The sequence below is a fragment of the Scyliorhinus torazame genome, chromosome 11 (genome assembly GCF_047496885.1).
Source record: "Scyliorhinus torazame isolate Kashiwa2021f chromosome 11, sScyTor2.1, whole genome shotgun sequence".
Lineage (NCBI taxonomy): Eukaryota > Metazoa > Chordata > Chondrichthyes > Carcharhiniformes > Scyliorhinidae > Scyliorhinus > Scyliorhinus torazame.
In genome coordinates, this window is record NC_092717.1 from 249,425,737 (window position 1) to 249,445,841 (window position 20,105).

General features: G+C 59.3%; 1 protein-coding gene across 1 annotated transcript in view; it reads left to right on the top strand.

Moving 5' to 3' along the window:
* The window catches only part of LOC140385963 (SWI/SNF-related matrix-associated actin-dependent regulator of chromatin subfamily D member 3-like), a 200,035-nt gene that overhangs the window by 20,822 nt on the left and 159,108 nt on the right, over positions 1–20,105 (top strand). Inside the window, exons 2-3 of the mRNA XM_072468607.1 lie at positions 10,532–10,722; positions 17,899–17,941. Of these exons, the coding sequence (XP_072324708.1) occupies positions 10,532–10,722; positions 17,899–17,941 (234 nt within the window). The remainder of the gene's footprint in view (positions 1–10,531; positions 10,723–17,898; positions 17,942–20,105) is intronic.

Here is a 20,105-nt window from a genome sequence, read left to right on the forward strand (position 1 = left end):
ACCCCCGGGGGCTTGGCTTCCTTCCACATCAACAGTATCCTGCGCCGGGCTACTAGGGATGCAAAGGCCAAAACACCGGCCTCTCTCGCCTCCTGCACTCCCGGCTCTTGTGCAACCCCAAATATAGCCAACCCCCAGCTTGGTTCGACCTGGACCCCCACCACCTTCGAAAGCACCTTTGCCACCCCCACCCAGAACCCCTGTAGTGCCGGACATGACCAGAACATGTGGGTGTGATTCGCTGGGCTTCTCGAGCATCTCGCACACCTATCCTCTACCCCAAAAAGTTTACTGAGCCGTGCTCCAGTCATATGCGCCCTGTGTAACACAAATTGAATCACGCTTAGCCTGGCACACGAGGACGATGAGTTTACCCTACTTAGGGCATCCACCCACAGCCCCTCCTCAATCTCCTCCCCCAGCTCTTCTTCCCATTTCCCTTTCAGCTCATCCACCATAATCTCCCCCTTGTCCCTCATTTCCCTATATATATCTGACACCTTACCGTCTTTGAGATCACTCTGTCCTGCACCTCATGCGTCGGGAGCTGCGGGAATTCCCTCACCTGTTGCCTCGCAAAAGCCCTCAGTTGCATATACCGGAATGCATTCCCTTGGGGCAACCCATATTTCTCGGTCAGCGCTCCCAGACTTGCGAACTTCCCATCCACAAACAGATCTTTCAGTTGCGTTACTCCTGCTCTTTGCCATATTCCAAATCCCCCATCTATTCTCCCCGGGGCAAACCTATGGTTATTTCTTATCGGGGACCCCCACCAAGGCTCCCGTCTTTCCCCTATGCCGTCTCCACTGTCCCCAAATTTTCAAAGTCGCCACCACCACCGGGCTTGTGGTGTATTTCTTCGGTGAGAACGGCAATGGGGCTGTCACCATAGCTTGTAGGCTAGTCCCCCTACAGGACGCCCTCTCCAATCTCTTCCACGCCGCTCCCTCCTCTTCTCCCATCCACTTACTCACCATTGAGATATTGGCGGCCCAATAGTACTCACTTAGGCTCGGTAGTGCCAGCCCCCCCCCCCTATCCCTACTACGCTGTAAGAATCCCTTCCTCACTCTCGGGGTCTTCCCGGCCACACACAAAACTCATGATGCTCTTTTCGATCCTTTTGAAAAAAGCCTTCGTGATCACCACCGGGAGGCACTGAAACACAAAGCGGAATCTCGGGAGGACCACCATTTTAACTGCCTGCACCCTACCTGCCAATGATAGGGGCACCATGTCCCATCTCTTGAAATCCTCCTCCATTTGTTCCACCAACCGCGTTAAATTTAACCTATGTAATGTACCCCAATTCTTGGCTATCTGGATCCCCAAGTAACGAAAGTCCCTCGTTACCTTTCTCAGCGGAAAGTCCTCTATTTCTCTGCTCTGCTCCCCTGGATGCACCACAAACAACTCACTTTTCCCCATGTTCAGTTTATATCCTGAGAATTCTCCAAACTCCCGAAGTGTCCGCATTATCTCTGGCATCCCCTCCGCCGGGTCCGCTACATATAACAACAAATCATCCGCATACAGAGATACCCGGTGTTCTTCTCCTCCTCTAAGTACTCCCCTCCACTTCCTGGAACCCCTCAATGCTATGGCCAGGGGCTCAATCGCCAGTGCAAACAATAATGGGGACAGAGGGCATCCCTGCCTCGTCCCTCTATGGAGCCGAAAGTATGCAGACCCCCGTCCATTCGTGACCACGCTCGCCACTGGGGCCCTATACAACAGCTGCACCCATCCAACATACTCATCTCCAAAACCAAATCTCCTCAGCACCTCCCACAGATAATCCCACTCCACTCTATCAAATGCTTTCTCGGCATCCATCGCCACCACTATCTCCGCTTCCCCCTCTGGTGGGGGCATCATCATTACCCCTAGCAGCCTCCGTATATTCGTATTCAGCTGTCTCCCCTTCACAAACCCAGTTTGGTCCTCATGAACCACCCCCGGGACACAATCCTCTATCCTCATTGCCATTACCCTGGCCAGAATCTTAGCGTCCACATTCAGGAGGGAAATGGGCCTGTAGGACCCGCATTGTAGCGGGTCCTTTTCCTTCTTTAGGAGAAGCGATATCGTTGCCTCAGACATAGTCGGGGGCAGCTGTCCCCTTTCCTTTGCCTCATTAAAGGTCCTCATCAGTAGCGGGGCGAGCAAGTCCACATATTTTCTGTAAAATTCAACTGGGAATCCATCTGGTCCCGGAGCCTTCCCCGCCTGCATGCTCCTAATTCCTTTCACGACTTCCTCTATTTCAATCTGTGCTCCCAGTCCCACCCTTTCCTGCTCCTCCACCTTGGGAAATTCCAGCCGGTCCAGAAAGCCCATCATTCTCTCCCTCCCCTCCGGGGGTTGAGCTTCGTATAATTTTTTATAAAATGTCTTGAACACTCCATTCACTCTCTCCGCTCCCCGCTCCATCTCTCCTTCCTCATCCCTCACTCCCCCTATTTCCCTCGCTGCTCCCCTTTTCCTCAATTGGTGTGCCAGCAACCTGCTCGCCTTCTCCCCATATTCGTACTGTACACCCTGTGCCTTCCTCCACTGTGCCTCTGCAGTACCCGTTGTCAGCAAGTCAAATTCTGCTTTGCCTTTCCCTGTACAGTCCCTCCTCCGGTGCCTCCGCATATTGCCTGTCCACCCTCAGAAGTTCTTGCAGCAACCACTCCCGTTCCCTACTCTCCTGCTTTCCTTTATGTGCCCTTATTGATATCAGCTCCCCTCTAACCACTGCCTTCAGCGCCTCCCAGACCACTCCCACCTGGACCTCCCCATTATCATTGAGTTCCAAGTACTTTTCAATGCACCCCCTCACCCTTAGACACACCCCCTCATCTGCCATTAGTCCCATGTCCATTCTCCAGGGTGGGCCCCCTTCTGTTTCCTCCCCTATCTCCAAGTCCACCCAATGTGGAGCGTGATCCGAAATGGCTATAGCCGTATACTCCGTTCCCCTCTCCTTCGGGATCAGTGTCCTTCCCAAAACAAAAAAGTCTATTCGCGAGTAGACTTTATGGACATAGGAGAAAAACGAAAACTCCTTACTCCTAGGTCTGCTAAATCTCCACGGGTCTACTCCTCCCATCTGCTCCATAAAATCTTTAAGCACCTTGGCTGCTGCCGGCCTCCTTCCAGTCCTGGACCTCGACCTGTCCAGCCCTGGTTCCAACACCGTATTGAAATCTCCCCCCATTACCAACTTTCCCACCTCTAGGTCCGGGATGCGTCCCAGCATCCGCCTCATAAAATTGGCATCATCCCAGTTCGGGGCATATACGTTTACCAAAACCACCATCTCCCCCTGTAGTTTGCCACTCACCATCACGTATCTGCCCCCGCTATCCGCCACTATAGTCTTTGCCTCAAATATTACCCGCTTCCCCACTAATATAGCCACCCCCCTGTTTTTCGCATCTAGCCCCGAATGGAACACCTGCCCCACCCATCCTTTGCGTAGTCTAACTTGGTCTATCAGTTTCAAGTGCGTTTCCTGTAACATAACCACGTCTGCCTTAAGTTTCTTAAGGTGTGCGAGTACCCGTGCCCTCTTTATCGGCCCGTTCAGCCCTCTCACGTTCCACGTGATCAGCCGGGTTGGGGGGCTTTTTACCCACCCCCCTTGTCGATTAGCCATCCCCTTTTTCCAGCTCCTCACCCGGTTCCCACGCAGCTGTGTCCCCCCCAGGCGGTGCCCCCCCGCCCATCCCACCCCATACCAGCTCCCCCTCTCCCCAGCAGCAGCAGCCCAATAATTCCCCCCTCCCACCCCCCCTCGCTAGATCCCCCACTAGCGTAGTTACACCCCCCATGTTGCTCCCAGAAGTCAGCAAACTCTGGCCGACTTCGGCTTCCCCCCGTGACCTCGGCTCGCACCGTGCGACGCCCCCTCCTTCCTGCTTCCCTATTCCCGCCATGATTATCATAGCGCGGGAACCGAGCCCGTGCTTCCCCCTTGGCCCCGCCCCCAATGGCCAACGCCCCATCTCCTCCACCTCCCCTCCTCCCCCCATCACCACCTGTGGGAGAGAGAAAAGTTACCACATCGCAGGATTAGTACATAAAACTCCTCTTTCCCCCCTTTCTACCCCCCTCTTCGCCCCCCATACGCGCCCCACCACTTTGTTTCAAACGTTCTTTTTTTTAAATTATTATTAAATAACCCGCTCATTCCAATTTTTCTTCCACGATAAAAGTCCACGCCTCATCCGCCGTCTCAAAGTAGTGGTGCCTCCCTCGATATGTGACCCACAGTCTTGCCGGTTGCAGCATTCCGAATTTTATCTTCTTTTTGTGAAGCACCGCCTTGGCCCGATTAAAGCTCGCCCTCCTTCTCGCCACACCTCCGCACTCCAGTCTTGATATACGCGGATCACGTTCTCCCACTTACTGCTCCGAGTTTTCTTTGCCCATCTAAGGACCATCTCTCTGTCCTTAAAACGGAGGAATCTCGCCACTATGGCTCTGGGAATTTCTCCTGCTCTCGGTCCTCGCGCCATCACTCGGTATGCTCCCTCCACCTCCAACGGACCCGCCGGGGCCTCCGCTCCCATTAACGAGTGCAGCATCGTGCTCACAAATGCCCCGACGTCTGCTCCCTCCGCACCTTCAGGAAGACCAAGAATCCTTAGGTTGTTCCTCCTCGCGTTGTCCTCCAGCCTTTCCACACATCGTTTATGGTGTGCCTCGTGCATCTCCGTCTTCACCACCAGGCCCTGTATGTCGTCCTCATTCTCGGCAGCCTTTGCCTTCACGACCCGAAGCTCCCGCTCCTGGGTCTTTTGCTCCTCCTTTAGCCCTTCGATCGCCTGTAATATCGGGGCCAACAGCTCCTTCTTCATTTCCTTTTTGAGTTCTTCCACGCAGCGTTTCAAGAACTCGTGTTGTTCAGGGCCCCATATTAAGCTGCCACCTTCCGACGCCATCTTGGTTTTTGCTTGCCTTCCTTGCCGCTGTTCTAAAGGATCCACCGCAATCCGGCCACCTTCCTCTCCTTTTTTCATCCGTATCCAGGGGGGATTCCCTTCTGGTTCGCCGCACAGTACTTTTAGCCGTTAAAATTGCCGTTGGGGCTCTTATTAAGAGCCCAAAAGTCCGTTCCATCGGGAGCTGCCGAAACGTGCGGCTCAGCTGGTCATCGCCGCACCCGGAAGTCCCTCTGTTCGCTTTTAAAGGCTTCCCAATCCTCTGGCTTCCCACTAACGCTCGCCACTTTGTATGCTTTTTCTTTAGCTTTTATGCTGTCCTTGACTTCCCTCGTCAGCCATGGATGCCTTGCTTGCCCCTTAGCATGTTTCCTCCTCCTTGGGATGAACTTCTGTTTAGCTTCCCGAATAACCCCCCAAAAACTCCTGCCATTGCTGTTCCACTGTCTTCCCTGCTCGGCTCCCTTTCCAATCAACTCTGGGCGGCACCCTCAGTACTGACGCTCTGACAGTGCAACATTCCCTCAGTACTGACCCTCTGACAGGGCAGCACTCCCTCAGTACTGACCCTCTGACAGTGCGGCACTCCCTCAGTACTGACCCTCTGACTGTGCAGCACTCCCTCAGTACTGACCCTCTGACAGGGCAGCACTCCCTCAGTACTGACCCTCTGACAGTGCGGCACTCCCTCAGTACTGACCCACTGACAGTGCAGCACACCCTCAGCACTGACCCTCTGACAGTGCAGCACTCCCTCAGCACTGACCCTCTGACAGTGCGGCACTCCCTCAGTACTGAGCCTCTGACAGTGCAACATTCCCTCAGTACTGACCCTCTGACAGTGCGGCACTCCCTCAGTACTGACCCACTGACAGTGCAGCACACCCTCAGTACTGACCCTCTGACAGTGCAGCACACCCTCAGTACTGACCCTCTGACAGTGCAGCACTCCCTCAGTACTGACCCTCTGACAGTGCAGCATTCCCTCAGTACTGACCCTCTGACAGTGCGGCACTCCCTCAGTACTGACCCTCTGACAGTGCGGCACTCCCTCAGTACTGACCCTCTGACAGTGCAGCATTCCCTCAGTACTGACCCTCTGACAGTGCGGCACTCCCTCAGTACTGACCCTCTGACAGTGCAGCACTCCCTCAGTACTGACCCTCTGACAGTGCTGCACTCCCTCAGTACTGACCCTCTAACAGTGCAGAGCTCCCTCAGTACTGATGCTCTGACAGTGCGGCACTCCCTCAGTACTGACCCTCTGACAGTGCGGCACTCCCTCAGTACTGACCCTCTGACAGTGCAGCACTCCCTCAGTACTGACCCTCTGACAGTGCAGCACTCCCTCAGTACTGACCCTCTGACAGTGCAGCACTCCCTCAGTACTGACCCTCTGACAGTGCGGCACTCCCTCAGTACTGACCCACTGACAGTGCAGCACTCCCTCAGTACTGATCCTCTGACAGTGCAGCACTCCCTCAGTACTGACCCTCTGACAGTGCAGCACTCCCTCAGTACTGACCCTCTGACAGTGCAGCACTCCCTCAATACTGACCCTCTGACAGTGCAGCACTCCCTCAATACTGACCCTCTGACAGTGCAGCACTCCCTCAGTACTGACCCTCTGACGGTAGGGCACTCCCTCAGTACTGACCCTCTGACAGTGCAGCTCTCCCTCAGTACTGACCCTCTGACAGTGCAGCACTCACTCAATACTGACTCTCTGACAGTGCAGCACTCCCTCAGTACTGACCCTCTGACAGTGCAGCACTCCCTCAATACTGACCCTCTGACAGTGCAGCACTCCCTCAGTACTGACCCTCTGACAGTGCAGCACTCACTCAGTACTGACTCTCTGACAGTGCAGCACTCCCTCAGTGCTGACCCTCTGACAGTGCGGCACTCCCTCAGTACTGACCCTCTGACAGTGCGGCACTCCCTCAGTGCTGACCCTCTGACAGTGCGGCACTCCCTCAGTACTGACCCTCTGACAGTGCGGCACTCCCTCAGTACTGACCCTCTGACAGTGCGGCACTGCCTCAGTACTGGCCACTTGAAGGCCATTTCCTGCCTCGCCTCAATGTTCAGGTTGGCAAGAATATTGAGATTGGTGGAAGGCCAAAAAAGGCGGGGCGAAATCCCCCTTCTGAATAAGATCCTTGGATTGTGGTCCACCCAATAATACCCCCCACCCCCCCGCTCCCCCGCGAGACCCCAAACGCACTCCACCCAGGCCTCCCCCCCCCCCCCCCCCCCCCCCCCCCCCCCCCCCGCTGTCCCAGGACCCCCTCGTCCACACCTGTAGCTCCAGTGGCTGGAGTTAACTTCCAACATCCAACTGCATTCCTCCTTCGGTCCATCGCAGCTGTTGGGACGTTGCCCTGAGTGAGGGGCGGAAGTCGAACCGACTGCCACTGGACCCTCATTTGAGTGTGGCCACTCGGGGATGTTCCCCTCCGACACTCCCGAAGGTGGGGAGCAGGTCGACACTCCAAACACTTTCCTCAACACCAACTCCATCTCCCTCCCTGTCTCGGAAGCTGAAGTGGACTGTTCACCACTCCAGACTGATCCAGTGGTAACCTCGTACCATCGCTGATTCAACCCATTCCCACCTCCGTAACATCAGCTGACCTTGTCCCTGCCTCAGCTGATCCGCTGCGGAAACCCTCACCCATGGCCTTGGTAGCTCCAGACTGCGGTATTCTATCACACCCCTGGCTGCTGTCCGATAGTCTACACTCAGTAATGGTGAGGTCCATCCATGCTGGAACCTGCCTCGTCTCCCCATCATCCCCTGTGCCCCCCGACCTACGCTGCCTCCCAGTCAAGCAACCTCTCATCCTTGAAAATTCTCCTCCTTTTTTCCCGGCCCTGCCTCTCCCTATCTCTGTCATCTCCAGTCCCACAACCCTCTGATATAATCGTGCTCATCTAAACCTGCACCTTTCATTTTAAACCGTCACCGTAAACATTCAAACCCGCCCCCACCACCCTTCCCGTACCAGCCTCCCCGAACAGGCGCCGGAATGTGGCGACTAGGGGCTTTTCACAGTAACTTCACTGAAGCCGACTTGTGACAATAAGCGATTTTCATTTTTCATTTTCAGCGACGCACAGTGGCAGCCGTGTGTACCATCTACAAGATGCACTGCAGTAACTCACCGAGGTTCCTCAGACAGAACCTTGTAGACCCACAGCCACGACCATCTAGAGGGACAAGGGCCGCAGATACCTGGGAGCCCCACCACCTGGAGGTTCCCCTCCAAGTCACTCACCGCCCCAACTGGGAAATATATCGGCCGTTCCTTCACTGTCACTGGGGCAACATCCTGGAACTCCCTCCCTAACAGCACAGTGGGTGTACCTACTGCAGGGACTGCAGCTCACCCCCACCTTCTGAAGGGGAATTAGGGATGGGTAATAAATGCTGGCCTGACCAGCGACGCCCACATCCCGTAATTCAACTTTTTTTTAAAATTGCTCCATCTTTGGCAGTGCGAGTTCAGCAGCCTGGGCCGGAAGTTCTGGAATTCCCTCTCGCCTGCCCCCTCCTCCATTAAGACATCACTACAAACCCACCTCGATGACCAAACGTTTGGTCACCATCTACATTTGTCTCCGAAGTTGTTGTTAATAGTCCTGTCAGTTTTAAAGATGCTATATAAATGCAGGTTGTTGTTGTTCAGCCCAGATTTTGTACCCGCGCCTCCAGATGGGGGGATTCTGCCCACTGAGGCCTGCTCTGTGAGTGTGAGACGGGCCCACCGAGACCTGCTCTGTGAGTGTGAGACGGGCCCACCGAGACCTGCTCAGTGAGTGTGAGGCAGGGGATTCTGCCCACCGAGACCTGCTCTGTGAGTGTGAGACGGGCCCACCGAGGCCTGCTCTGTGAGTGTGAGGCGGGCCCACCGTGACCTGCTCAGTGAGTGTGAGGCGGGCCCACCGAGACCTGCTCAGTGAGTGTGAGACGGGCCCACCAAGACCTGCTCTGTGAGTGTGAGACGGGCCCACCGAGACCTGCTCTGTGAGTGTGAGACGGGCCCACCGAGACCTGCTCTGTGAGTGTGAGACGGGCCCACCGAGGCCTGCTCTGTGCGTGTGAGACGGGCCCACCGAGGCCTGCTCTGTGAGTGTGAGACGGGCCCACCGAGGCCTGCTCTGTAAGTGTGAGACGGGCCCACCGAGACCTGCTCAGTGAGTGTGAGGCAGGGGATTCTGCCCACCGAGGCCTGCTCTGTGAGTGTGAGACGGGCCCACCGAGACCTGCTCTGTGAGTGTGAGGCGGGCCCACCGAGACCTGCTCTGTGAGTGTGAGGCGGGCCCACCGAGACCTGCTCAGTGAGTGTGAGTTGGGCCCACCGAGGCCTGCTCAGTGAGTGTGAGGCGGGCCCACCGAGATCTGCTCTGTGAGTGTGAGGCCTGCTCTGTGAGTGTGAGACGGGCCCACCGAGGCCTGCTCTGTGAGTGTGAGACGGGCCCACCGAGGCCTGCTCTGTGAGTGTGAGACCGGCCCACCGAGGCCTGCTCTGTGAGTGTGAGACGGGCCCACCGAGGCCTGCTCTGTGAGTGTGAGACGGGCCCACCGAGGCCTGCTCTGTGAGTGTGAGACCGGCCCACCGAGGCCTGCTCTGTGAGTGTGAGACGGGCCCACCGAGGCCTTCTCTGTGAGTGTGAGACGGGCCCACCGAGGCCTGCTCTGTGAGTGTGAGACGGGCCCACCGAGACCTGCTCTGTGAGTGTGAGGCCTGCTCTGTGAGGCCTGCTCTGCGAGACCTGCTCAGTGAGTGTGAGGCCTGCTCTGTGAGGCCTGCTCAGTGAGTGTGAGGCGGGGGATGCTGCCCATCGAGGCCTGCTCAGTGAGTGTGAGGCCTGCTCTGTGAGTGTGCGGCCTGCTCTGTGAGTGTGAGGCCTGCTCTGTGAGTGTGAGGCCTGCTCTGTGAGTGTGAGGCCTGCTCTGTGAGTGTGAGGCCTGCTCTGTGAGTGTGCGGCCTGCTCTGTGAGTGTGCGGCCTGCGCTGTGAGTGTGCGGCCTGCTCTGTGAGTGTGCGGCCTGCTCTGTGAGTGTGCGGCCTGCTCTGTGAGTGTGCGGCCTGCTCTGTGAGTGTGAGGCCTGCTCAGTGAGTGTGAGGCCTGCTCAGTGAGTGTGAGGCCTGCTCAGTGAGTGTGAGGCCTGCTCAGTGAGTGTGAGGCCTGCTCAGTGAGTGTGAGGCCTGCTCAGTGAGTGTGAGGCCTGCTCAGTGAGTGTGAGGCCTGCTCAGTGAGTGTGAGGCCTGCTCAGTGAGTGTGAGGCCTGCTCAGTGAGTGTGAGGCCTGCTCAGTGAGTGTGAGGCCTGCTCAGTGAGTGTGAGGCCTGCTCAGTGAGTGTGAGGCCTGCTCTGTGAGTGTGAGGCCTGCTCTGTGAGGCCTGCTCTGCGAGACCTGCTCAGTGAGTGTGAGGCCTGCTCTGTGAGGCCTGCTCTGCGAGACCTGCTCAGTGAGTGTGAGGCCTGCTCTGTGAGGCCTGCTCTCGGCCTTTTCAGTCTCTGTTTTCCCCCCCGTTGTTGAACTGTTTGGTCAGCTGTGTGATGTTTGTTTTATTTTTCACTCCAGCGCCCTGGCATGCCCTCAGGTGCCCGAATGGCACCTCAAGGATCAGCGATGGGCCCCCCCGGGTCCCCGTACGGTGGGAGCCCCGCGGTGCGCCCGGGAATGCCACAGCCGGTATTGGACCAGCCTCGCAAACGCTCTGCCCCAACACAAGTGCCACAGCAGCAGCAGGCAGTGCAGAGTCGCACCCGCAGGTAGGTGCGATGTGGAGGGGCGTTCAGGGGCTGAGGAGCATTGAGGGCAAACGGGGGGGGGGGGGGGGGGGGGGGAGCGGTGGAAGGGATAGTGGGAGGGGAATAAACAGTCATCATGGGAGACGGGGTGAAGAGGTGTTTATGATGGGCAGGGTATTGCTAGGGGTGGGGCAGTGAGATGCTGCACAAACCACATTTAGGGGAGGGGCAGAAGGGCACAAAGTGACTGTCGGTTGAGGGTGAGGGTAGTCGCAGATAGGGAGTGTCATAATATCTACCAGTATATTATGGTGCAGACACACACTGATGGACATGCAGTGGGACCAATCAACACACACACCGCAGCCAATCACCAGTGAGAGCACACACACTATAAAGACAGGGGGCAGTAGAGTTCCCGCTCATTCTAGTAGCAGCCAGCTCGGAGCACAGAGCTCACAGCCTGCAACACAGACATTCACCATGTGCTGAGTGCATCACCTGGTTAGGACTCGGCAAGGGTCAACAGTTAAAGCTGGTATTGCATTTACCCACAGTTCAAGTATGTTAACATAGTTAACCTTATAATAAAATAGAGTCGCACCACTTCCAGTGTTGGTGACCTGTTTGTGATCCAGAACACCCAACACAGCATGGTACAAGGAGTGGTTGCATACTAGCACTTCTGAGACCCACCTGCAACTAATCAGCATTCCGGCATCCTGAAGTATGGAGAACATCAACCCGCCGCCGCTCCGCATCGCCGGCAATCTCGGGGTCAATTGGAAGATTTTTAAACAGCGCTTCCATCTCTTCCTCGAAGCCACGGACAGGGAGAAGGCCTCGGACACCAGGAAGATTGCTCTGCTTCTCTCCACGGCCGGGCAACACGCCATCCACATCTTCAACTCCCTCACATTCACAGACGACGAGGACAAGACAAAGTACAAGACGGTTCTCCTCAAATTCGACACCCACTTCAGCATCGAGGTCAATGAAAGCTTTGTTCCAGCAGCGCTTGCAGGGTAAGGACGAGCCTTTCCAATCCTTTTTAACACACCTCGGCATCCTTGCGCAGTCCTTGCAGCTACGGGCCCACCTCCGACTCCATGATACGCGACCAGATCGTATTTGGTGTTCTGTCGGACCCCCTGCGTCAGCAGCTCCTCAAAATTAAGCAACTCACCCTAGCGACCGCCATTGAGACCTGTGTCCTGCATGAAAATGCCACCAGCCGGTACTCCCACATACAGGCGGCTGAAACGGCGCGGCAAGGTCCCCACGAGGCGGAACGGGTCCAAACAATTGAACACCTCCAAGGCTGCAGCCCGGATGAGGGCGGCCATTCCGCGCGCTTTTCGCGGCCTCCCGCGCTTGTACGCGCCAATCGAGGGGACGGTGACGTGGAGGAACGTGGTGCGCAGGCGCACACCACACAGGACCGCACCGTGCATGCGCGGTGGCGTAATGAGCGTACTGACGTCACGACGTGCGGCAACTGTGGCTCCGCCCATTTAAAGCGGCAATGTCCTGCAAAATTTCGACAATGCCTACGATGTGGCAGACTTGGCCACTATGCTGCCTGCTGCCGAGCAGCTCAGCCTGCCAATTCGCATCGCTTCAGCCAGCCGCGCAGGAACGTTCGGGCAATTCAACCCACGGTCCCCGAGTCCGATTCCGACTTCCCGCAGATCAGTGACACCGAGGACCCGAGGGAACCTTTTCGAGTCGCTGTTATAACAAAGAACAGGCTGTCCCCGAATCAAAACCACCAGCCGCTGTCGGTGCACAGCATTGATCCAGACGACGAGTGGTGTGCCACCCTGACCGTCAACCAGAATTCGACGCCCACCTCAGAGACTTGACTTATGAGTTTTACGATGTTGGACTCTTTGATCTGTTCTGTTATCCTGTTTCATCATTCCAGTAGTTTGTATATAATGTTCATTTCGTTGTTGGTGTGACACCCTATTTCTCTGCACCAGGCACCTTCCCGTGTAAATAGACTAGCCTCATGTACATAGTCATGTAAATAACACACACACACATAGTCAGGTACATTCACTGCACAATATTTATTGTCACACAGGCACATGTTCTTTATATAACAGGGGGGATGTCATAATATACACCAGTACATTATGGTGCAGACACACACTGATGGACACACAGTGGGACCAATCAGCATACACAACACCGCAGCCAATCACCAGTGAGAGCACACGCACTATAAAGACAGGGGGCAGGAGAGTTCCCGCTCATTCTAGTAGCAGCCAGCTCGGAGCACAGAGCTCACAGCCTGCAACACAGACATTCACCATGTGCTGAGTGCATCACCGGGTTAGGACTAGGCAAGGGTCGACAGTTAAAGCTGGTATTGCATTTACCCACCGTTCCAGTATGTTAACATAGTTAACCTTATAATAAAATAGAGTTGCACCACTTCCAGTGTTGGTGACCTGGTTGTGATCCAGAACACCCAACACATCAGGGAGGGGTAATGGTGGCCTGAAAGAGCCCTGAGGCTGCCAGGCTCCAAAATGGCTGCCGGCAATCAGGATCTGTGATCATGTCTGAAGTTGCAGAGAGAGAGGTTTCAGCACCTGGAAGCAGAAATCCAATAAACAAAATATTGAATGTTACATAAAACCATGTGAAAGGCCGATTGATTGTTGGCTTTTATCTGGAGGCGAGAGTTCAAACTGGAGGGAGTGATGGTGGGGCTGCGCAGAATCTAGACACCAGCCGGAGTAACGGGATTGGGCCTGGGCCCCTCAGGAAGGAGGTGTTAACCTGGGAGGAGGCGCAGTGAAGATTTACTCCACCGATGCCAGGGTTAACTGATAAGGAGAGGCCATTAACGCTATCCACTCACAAGGGGAGCCCGACACCCCCGGGCGTCGCCACACCGACCAGCAGCTGCCCAAAGCCACCTCTTGAAGCCCCCCCCCCTCCTCACAGACCAGGGTCTGGACTCTTGGGGGGGAGGTGGGCCAGACCGTGGTAACTGTGAACATTTCCCACCGGTGGGGGAGTTGATTCCAGCGAGGTGCACGGGATGGATGTGCTCCTCACGTTGAGCAGCTCAACCTGCCTTTAACCCAAAGCCCTGGGAACAAAATTCCCGCGTTCATCCCGACTTCGGGAAACTGATTTTGACCTTGCTCCAAATTAAACTCCCAACAACCCCCGAGCTTCCCACTGCCAGAGGGAGAGGACGATCCCACTAATTGGCAGCATGGCCAAGGCTGGGAACGAAATACTTCAGGCTATTTCATTTCTAGACGTGTTGAAGAAGATGGAAAAAGGCGGAGAGGTAGAACTGAGGATCGCGGAGAGGATAAAAAGAATAAAGAGAAATGATCTTGGCTCAGAAAGAGAGTTAGGGAACAGCGAGTGGCGTTGTTTAGGGGGCGTGTGACAGACGTTGCTGTGTGGGGCACAGTGCGAATCGGGATATTAGTGAGGTTTGTAATAACGGGGATGGAGAATTCAGGGGAGTCTATAAACTTCAACTAAAATATAAAAATGGGCAGGTTATGCTTCAGTTGTACAGGGCAATGGTGGAGCAGTGTGGACCCCCCCCCCCCCCCCCCGCCCCCCGGGCGGTGTGGGCCCCGGGCAGTGTGGAGCCCGGGCAGTGTGGAGCCCGGGCAGTGTGGACCCCCCCCTGGGCAATGTGGACCCCACCCCCCCCGGGCAGTGTGGGCCCCGGGCAGTGTGGAGCCCGGGCAGTGTGGGCCCCGGGCAGTGTGGGCCCCGGGCAGTGTGGACCCCCCCCCCCCGGGCAGTGTGGGCCCCGGGCAGTGTGGGCCCCGGGCAGTGTGGGCCCCGGGCAGTGTGGGCCCCGGGCAGTGTGGATCCCCCCTGGGCAGTGTGGACCCCGGGCAGTGTGGACCCCAGGCAGTGTGGACCCCCCCTGGGCAGTGTGGACCCCGGGCAGTGTGGACCCCCCCCCCCCGGGCAGTGTGGACCCCCCCCCCCGGGCAGTGTGGACCCCCCCCCCCCGGGCAGTGTGGACCCCCTCCTGGGCAGTGTGGACCCCACGCCCCCCCCGGGCAGTGTGGACCCCCCCTGGGCAGTGTGGACCCAACCCCCCCCCCCCCGGGCAGTGTGGACCCCCCCCCCCGGGCAGTGTGGACCCCCCCCCCCGGGCAGTGTGGACCCCCCCTGGGCAGTGTGGACCCCACGCCCCCCCCGGGCAGAGTGGACCCCCCCCCGGGCAGTGTGGACCCCCCCCCCCCCCCGGGCAGTGTGGACCCCCCCCCCCCGGGCAGTGTGGACCCCCCCCCCCCCGGGCAGTGTGGACCCCCCCCTGGGCAGTGTGGACCCCACGCCCCCCCCTCGGGCAGTGTGGACCCCCCCCTGGGCAATGTGGACCCCGGGCAGTGTGGACCCCCCCCTGGGCAGTGTGGACCCCACGCCCCCCCCCCCCCCGGGCAGTGTGGACCCCCCCCTGGGCAGTGTGGACCCCACGCCCCCCCCCCCGGGCAGTGTGGACCCCCCCCCTGGGCAGTGTGGACCCCCCCCTGTGCAGTGTGGACCCCCCCCCCCGGGCAGTGTGGACCCCACCACCCCCCCCCCCGGGCAGTGTTGACCCCCCCTGGGCAGTGTGGACCCCCCCCCCCCGGGCAGTGTGGACCCCCCCCCCGGGCAGTGTGGACCCCCCCCCGGGCAGTGTGGACCCCGGGCAGTGTGGACCCCCCCCCCCGGGCAGTGTGAACCCCCCCCCGGGCAGTGTGGACCCCCCCCCGGGCAGTGTGGACCCCGGGCAGTGTGGACCCCCCCCCCGGGCAGTGTGGACCCCACCCCTGGGCAGTGTGGACCCCCCCCTGGGCAGTGTGGACCCCGGGCAGTGTGGACCCCCCCCCGGGCAGTGTGGACCCCCCCCCGGGCAGTGTGGACCCCCCCCCCGGGCAGTGTGGACCCCCCCCGGGCAGTGTGGACCCCCCCCCGGGCAGTGTGGACCCCCCCCCCCCGGGCAGTGTGGACCCCCCCCCACCCCCCCGGGCAGTGTGGACCCCCCCCCGGGCAGTGTGGACCCCCCCCCGGGCAGTGTGGACCCCACCCCTGGGCTGTGTGGACCCCGCCTGGGCAGTGTGGACCCCGGGCAGTGTGGACCCCCCCCCCCGGGCAGTGTGGGCCCCGGGCAGTGTGGACCCCCCCCCTGGGCAGTGTGGACCCCCCCCCCCGGGCAGTGTGGACCCCGGGCAGTGTGGACCCCCCCCCCCGGACAGTGTGGACCCCCCCCCTGGGCTGCGTGGACCCCGCCTGGGCAGTGTGGACCCCGGGCAGTGTGGACCCCGGGCAGTGTGGACCCCCCCCCCGGGCAGTGTGGGCCCCGGGCAGTGTGGACCCCCCCCCGGGCAGTGTGGACCCCACCCCTGGGCAGTGTGGACCCCCCCCCAGGGCAGTGTGGGCCCCCCCCTGGGCAGTGTGGACCCCCCCCTGGGCAGTGTGGACCCCCCCCCCCCCCCGGGCAGTGTGGACCCCGGGCAGTGTGGACCCCGGGCAGTGTGGACCCCCCCCCCGGGCAGTGTGGGCCCCGGGCAGTGTGGACCCCCCCCCCGGGCAGTGTGGACCCCACCCCTGGGCAGTGTGGACCCCCCCCCAGGGCAGTGTGGGCCCCCCCCTGGGCAGTGTGGACCCCCCCCCTGGGCAGTGTGGACCCCCCCCCCCCGGGCAGTGTGGACCCCGGGCAGTGTGGACCCCCCCCCCGGACAGTGTGGACCCCCCCCTGGGCAGTGTGGACCCACCCCCCTGGGCAGTGTGGACCCACCCCCCCCCCCCGGACAGTGTGGACCCCCCCCTGGGCAGTGTGGACCCCCCCCCCCCCCCCCGGACAGTGTGGACCCCCCCCTGGGCAGTGTGGACCCCGGGCAGTGTGGACCCCCCCCGGACAGTGTGGTCCCCCCCCTGGGCAGTGTGGACCCACCCCCCCCCCCGGACAGTGTGGACCCCCCTCTGGGCAGTGTGGACCCCCCCTGGGCAGTGTGGACCCACCCCCCCCCCCCCGGGCAGTGTGGACCCCCCCTGGGCAGTGTGGACCCCCCCCCTGGGCAGTGTGGACCCCCCCCCCTGGGCAGTGTGGACCCCCCCCCCCCTGGGCAGTGTGGACCCCCCCCCGGGCAGTGTGGACCCCGGGCAGTGTGGACCCCCCCCCCGGACAGTGTGGACCCCCCCCTGGGCAGTGTGGACCCCCCCCCTGGGCAGTGTGGACCCACCCCGGACAGTGTTCACTCCGGCTCTGGAGCTGACGTGTGAAGTTGTGGATTCTCTGATTTGGAGACTATGTCCCCAGGCCGCCTGTACCCCAATTATCCTCGGAAACCGGGTAAATAGGGCCCAAAACCAGGGATGGGATGATCCGCTCCCCGGCGGGGGTCCCGGCGGGACGGAGTGGCGGGAATCACTCCGGCGTCGGGCTGCACCTTCAGCGACGAGGCCGGCCCCAGAGTGGTTTGTGCCGTGCCGGCCGGTGCGAGTTGGAGCATGCGTACGAGCGCCAGCGTGTGCTGTGTCATCCCAGGGCCTGCGCGGGGGGGGGGGGTTCATCTCCACGTCGGCCATCGTGGATGAATTGCAGCCAATGCGGGGGAATAGAGCACAGGCCCGCCCACGGATCAGTGGGCCCCGATCGCGGGCCAGGCCACCGTGGGCGGACCCCCCCCCCGGGGCCAGAGCCTCCCGAGGACCCCGGAGGTCGCCCCCGCCCCCAGGTCCCGCCGGTAAGGACCTACTCTAAACCACACTGGCGGGACCGGCAGAAAACGGGCCACTCGGCCCATCGCGGGCCGGAGAATCGCCGGGGGGGGGGCCGCCATTCCCGCCCCAGCCAAATCTCCGGTGCCGGAGAATTCGGCAGCCGGTGGGGGCGGGATTCACGCCGCCACCCCCGGCGATTCTCAAACCTCGGAGGATCCCGCCCCAGGAGTCCAGCGGGAGCTCCTTACAGTGACAATAAAGATTATTGAATAAAAGAGAAAATTCACAGCCAGAGATTGTGAATTCTCTCCCCCAGAGATGCTCCAATGTCCAGTATAATCAGGACTGAGATCGATAGGTTAACGGACATTGGGGATAATGGAATTCAGGTCGAATCAGCCACTGGCAGGAGGGATAGTCAGCAGCTTCGGTGGGCTGAATGGCCTCTGATTCCTTACGTTCTAATTGATGTTTCTGTTTAAAATATTACAGTGCGAAAAGACGGAAGATGGCCGACAAGATCCTACCGCAGAGGGTGAGTATCGCAGAGGAGGAGGGGGAGCACCAAGGGTAAATGAGAGAGAGAAAACTGAGTGATACGGGGCGAGGGGATTGAGGGATACGGGGTGAGGGGATTGAGGGATACGGGGTGAGGGTGCGATTGAGGGATATGGGGTGAGGGTGGGATTGAGGGATACGGGGTGAGGGTGGGATTGAGGGATACGGAGTGAGGGGATTGAGGGATACGGGGTGAGGGTGCGATTGAGGGATATGGGGTGAGGGTGGGATTGAGGGATACGGGGTGAGGGTGGGATTGAGGGATACGGAGTGAGGGGATTGAGGGATACGGGGTGAGGGTGGGATTGAGGGATACGGGGTGAGGGTGGGAGTGAGGGATACGGGGTGAGGGTGGGAGTGAGGGATACTGGGTGAGGGGATTGAGGGATACGGGGTGAGGGTGGGATTGAGGGATAAGGGGTGAGGGTGGGAGTGAGGGATACGGGGTGAGGGTCGGATTGAGGGATATGGGGAGACGGCGGGAGTGAGGGATACGGGGAGAGGATGGGAGTGAGGGAAACGGGGAGAGGGAAACGGGGAGAGGGTGGGAGTGAGGGATATGGGGTCAGGGTTGGATTGAGGGATACGGGGTGAGGGTGGGAGTGAGGGATACTGGGTGAGGGTGGGATTGAGGAATACGGAGAGAGGTTGGGATTGAGGGATACGGGGTGAGGGTGGGAGTGAGGGATACGGGGAGATGGTGGGATTGAAGGATACGGGGAGAAGGTGGGATTGAGGGATACGGGCAGTTGGTGGGATTGAGGGATACGGGGACACGGTGGGATTGAGGGATACGGGGAGAGGGTGGGATTGAGGGATACGGGAGAGGGTGGGATCGAGGGATACGGCGAGAATGTGGGATAGACGGATACGGGGAGAATGATGAATTGAGGGGTACGGGGTGAGGGTGGGATTGAGGGATACGGGGAGGGGCTGGGATTGAGGGATACGGGGTGAATGTGGGATTGAGGGATACGGGGAGAATGTGGGATTGAGGGATACGGGGAGAGGGTGGGATTGAGGGATACGGGGAGAATGTGGGATTGAGGGATACGGGGAGAATGTGGGATTGAGGGATACGGGGAGAGGGTGGGATTGAGGGATACGGGGAGAATATGGGATTGAGGGATACGGGTTGACGGTGGGATTGAGGGATACGGGGAGAGGTGGGATTGAGGGATACGGGGAGAGGTGGGATTGAGGAATACGGGGAGACGGTGGGATTGAGGGATACGGGGTGAGGGAGGGATTGAGGGATACGGAGTGAGGCTGGGATTGAGGGATACGGAGTGAGGGTGGGATTGAGGTATACGGAGTGAGGGTGGGATTGAAGGATACGGGATGACGGAGGGATTGAGGTATACAGGGTGAGGGTGGGAGTGAGGGATTCGGGGTGAGGGAGGGATTGAGGGAAACAGGGAGAGGGGATTGAGGGATACAAGAAGAGGGTGGAAGTGAGGGATACGGGGTGACGGTGGGATTGAGGGAAACAGGGAGAGGGGATTGAGGGATACAGCGAGAATGTGGGATTGCGGGATACGGGGAGAATGATGAATTGAGGGGTACGGGGTGAGGGTGGGATTGAGGGATACGGGGAGGGGCTGGGATTGAGGGATACGGGGTGAATGTGGGATTGAGGGATACGGGGAGAATGTGGGATTGAGGGATACGGAGAGAGGTGGGATTGAGGGATACGGGGAGAGGTGGGATTGAGGGATACGGGGTGAGGGTGGGATTGAGAGATACGGGGAGAATGTGGGATTGAGGGATACGGGGAGAATGTGGGAGTGAGGGATACAATGTGAGGGTGGGATTGAGGGATTAGGGTGAGGGTGGGTTTTTAGGGTACGGGGAAGTGGGATTGAGGGATACGGGGTGAGGGTGGGATTGAGGGATACGGGTGAGGGTGGGATTGAGGGTACGGGGAGGTGGGATACGGGGTGAGGTTGGTATGGAGGGATACGGGGAGATGTGATTGAGGGATAGGGGGTGAGGGTGTAATTGAGGGATACGGGGAGAGGTGATTGAGGGATACAGGGAGAGGGTGGGAGTGAGGGATATGGGGTGAGGGAGGGATTGAAAGATACGGGGTGAGGGTGGGATTGATGGATACGGGGTGAGGGTGGGAGTGAGTGATACGG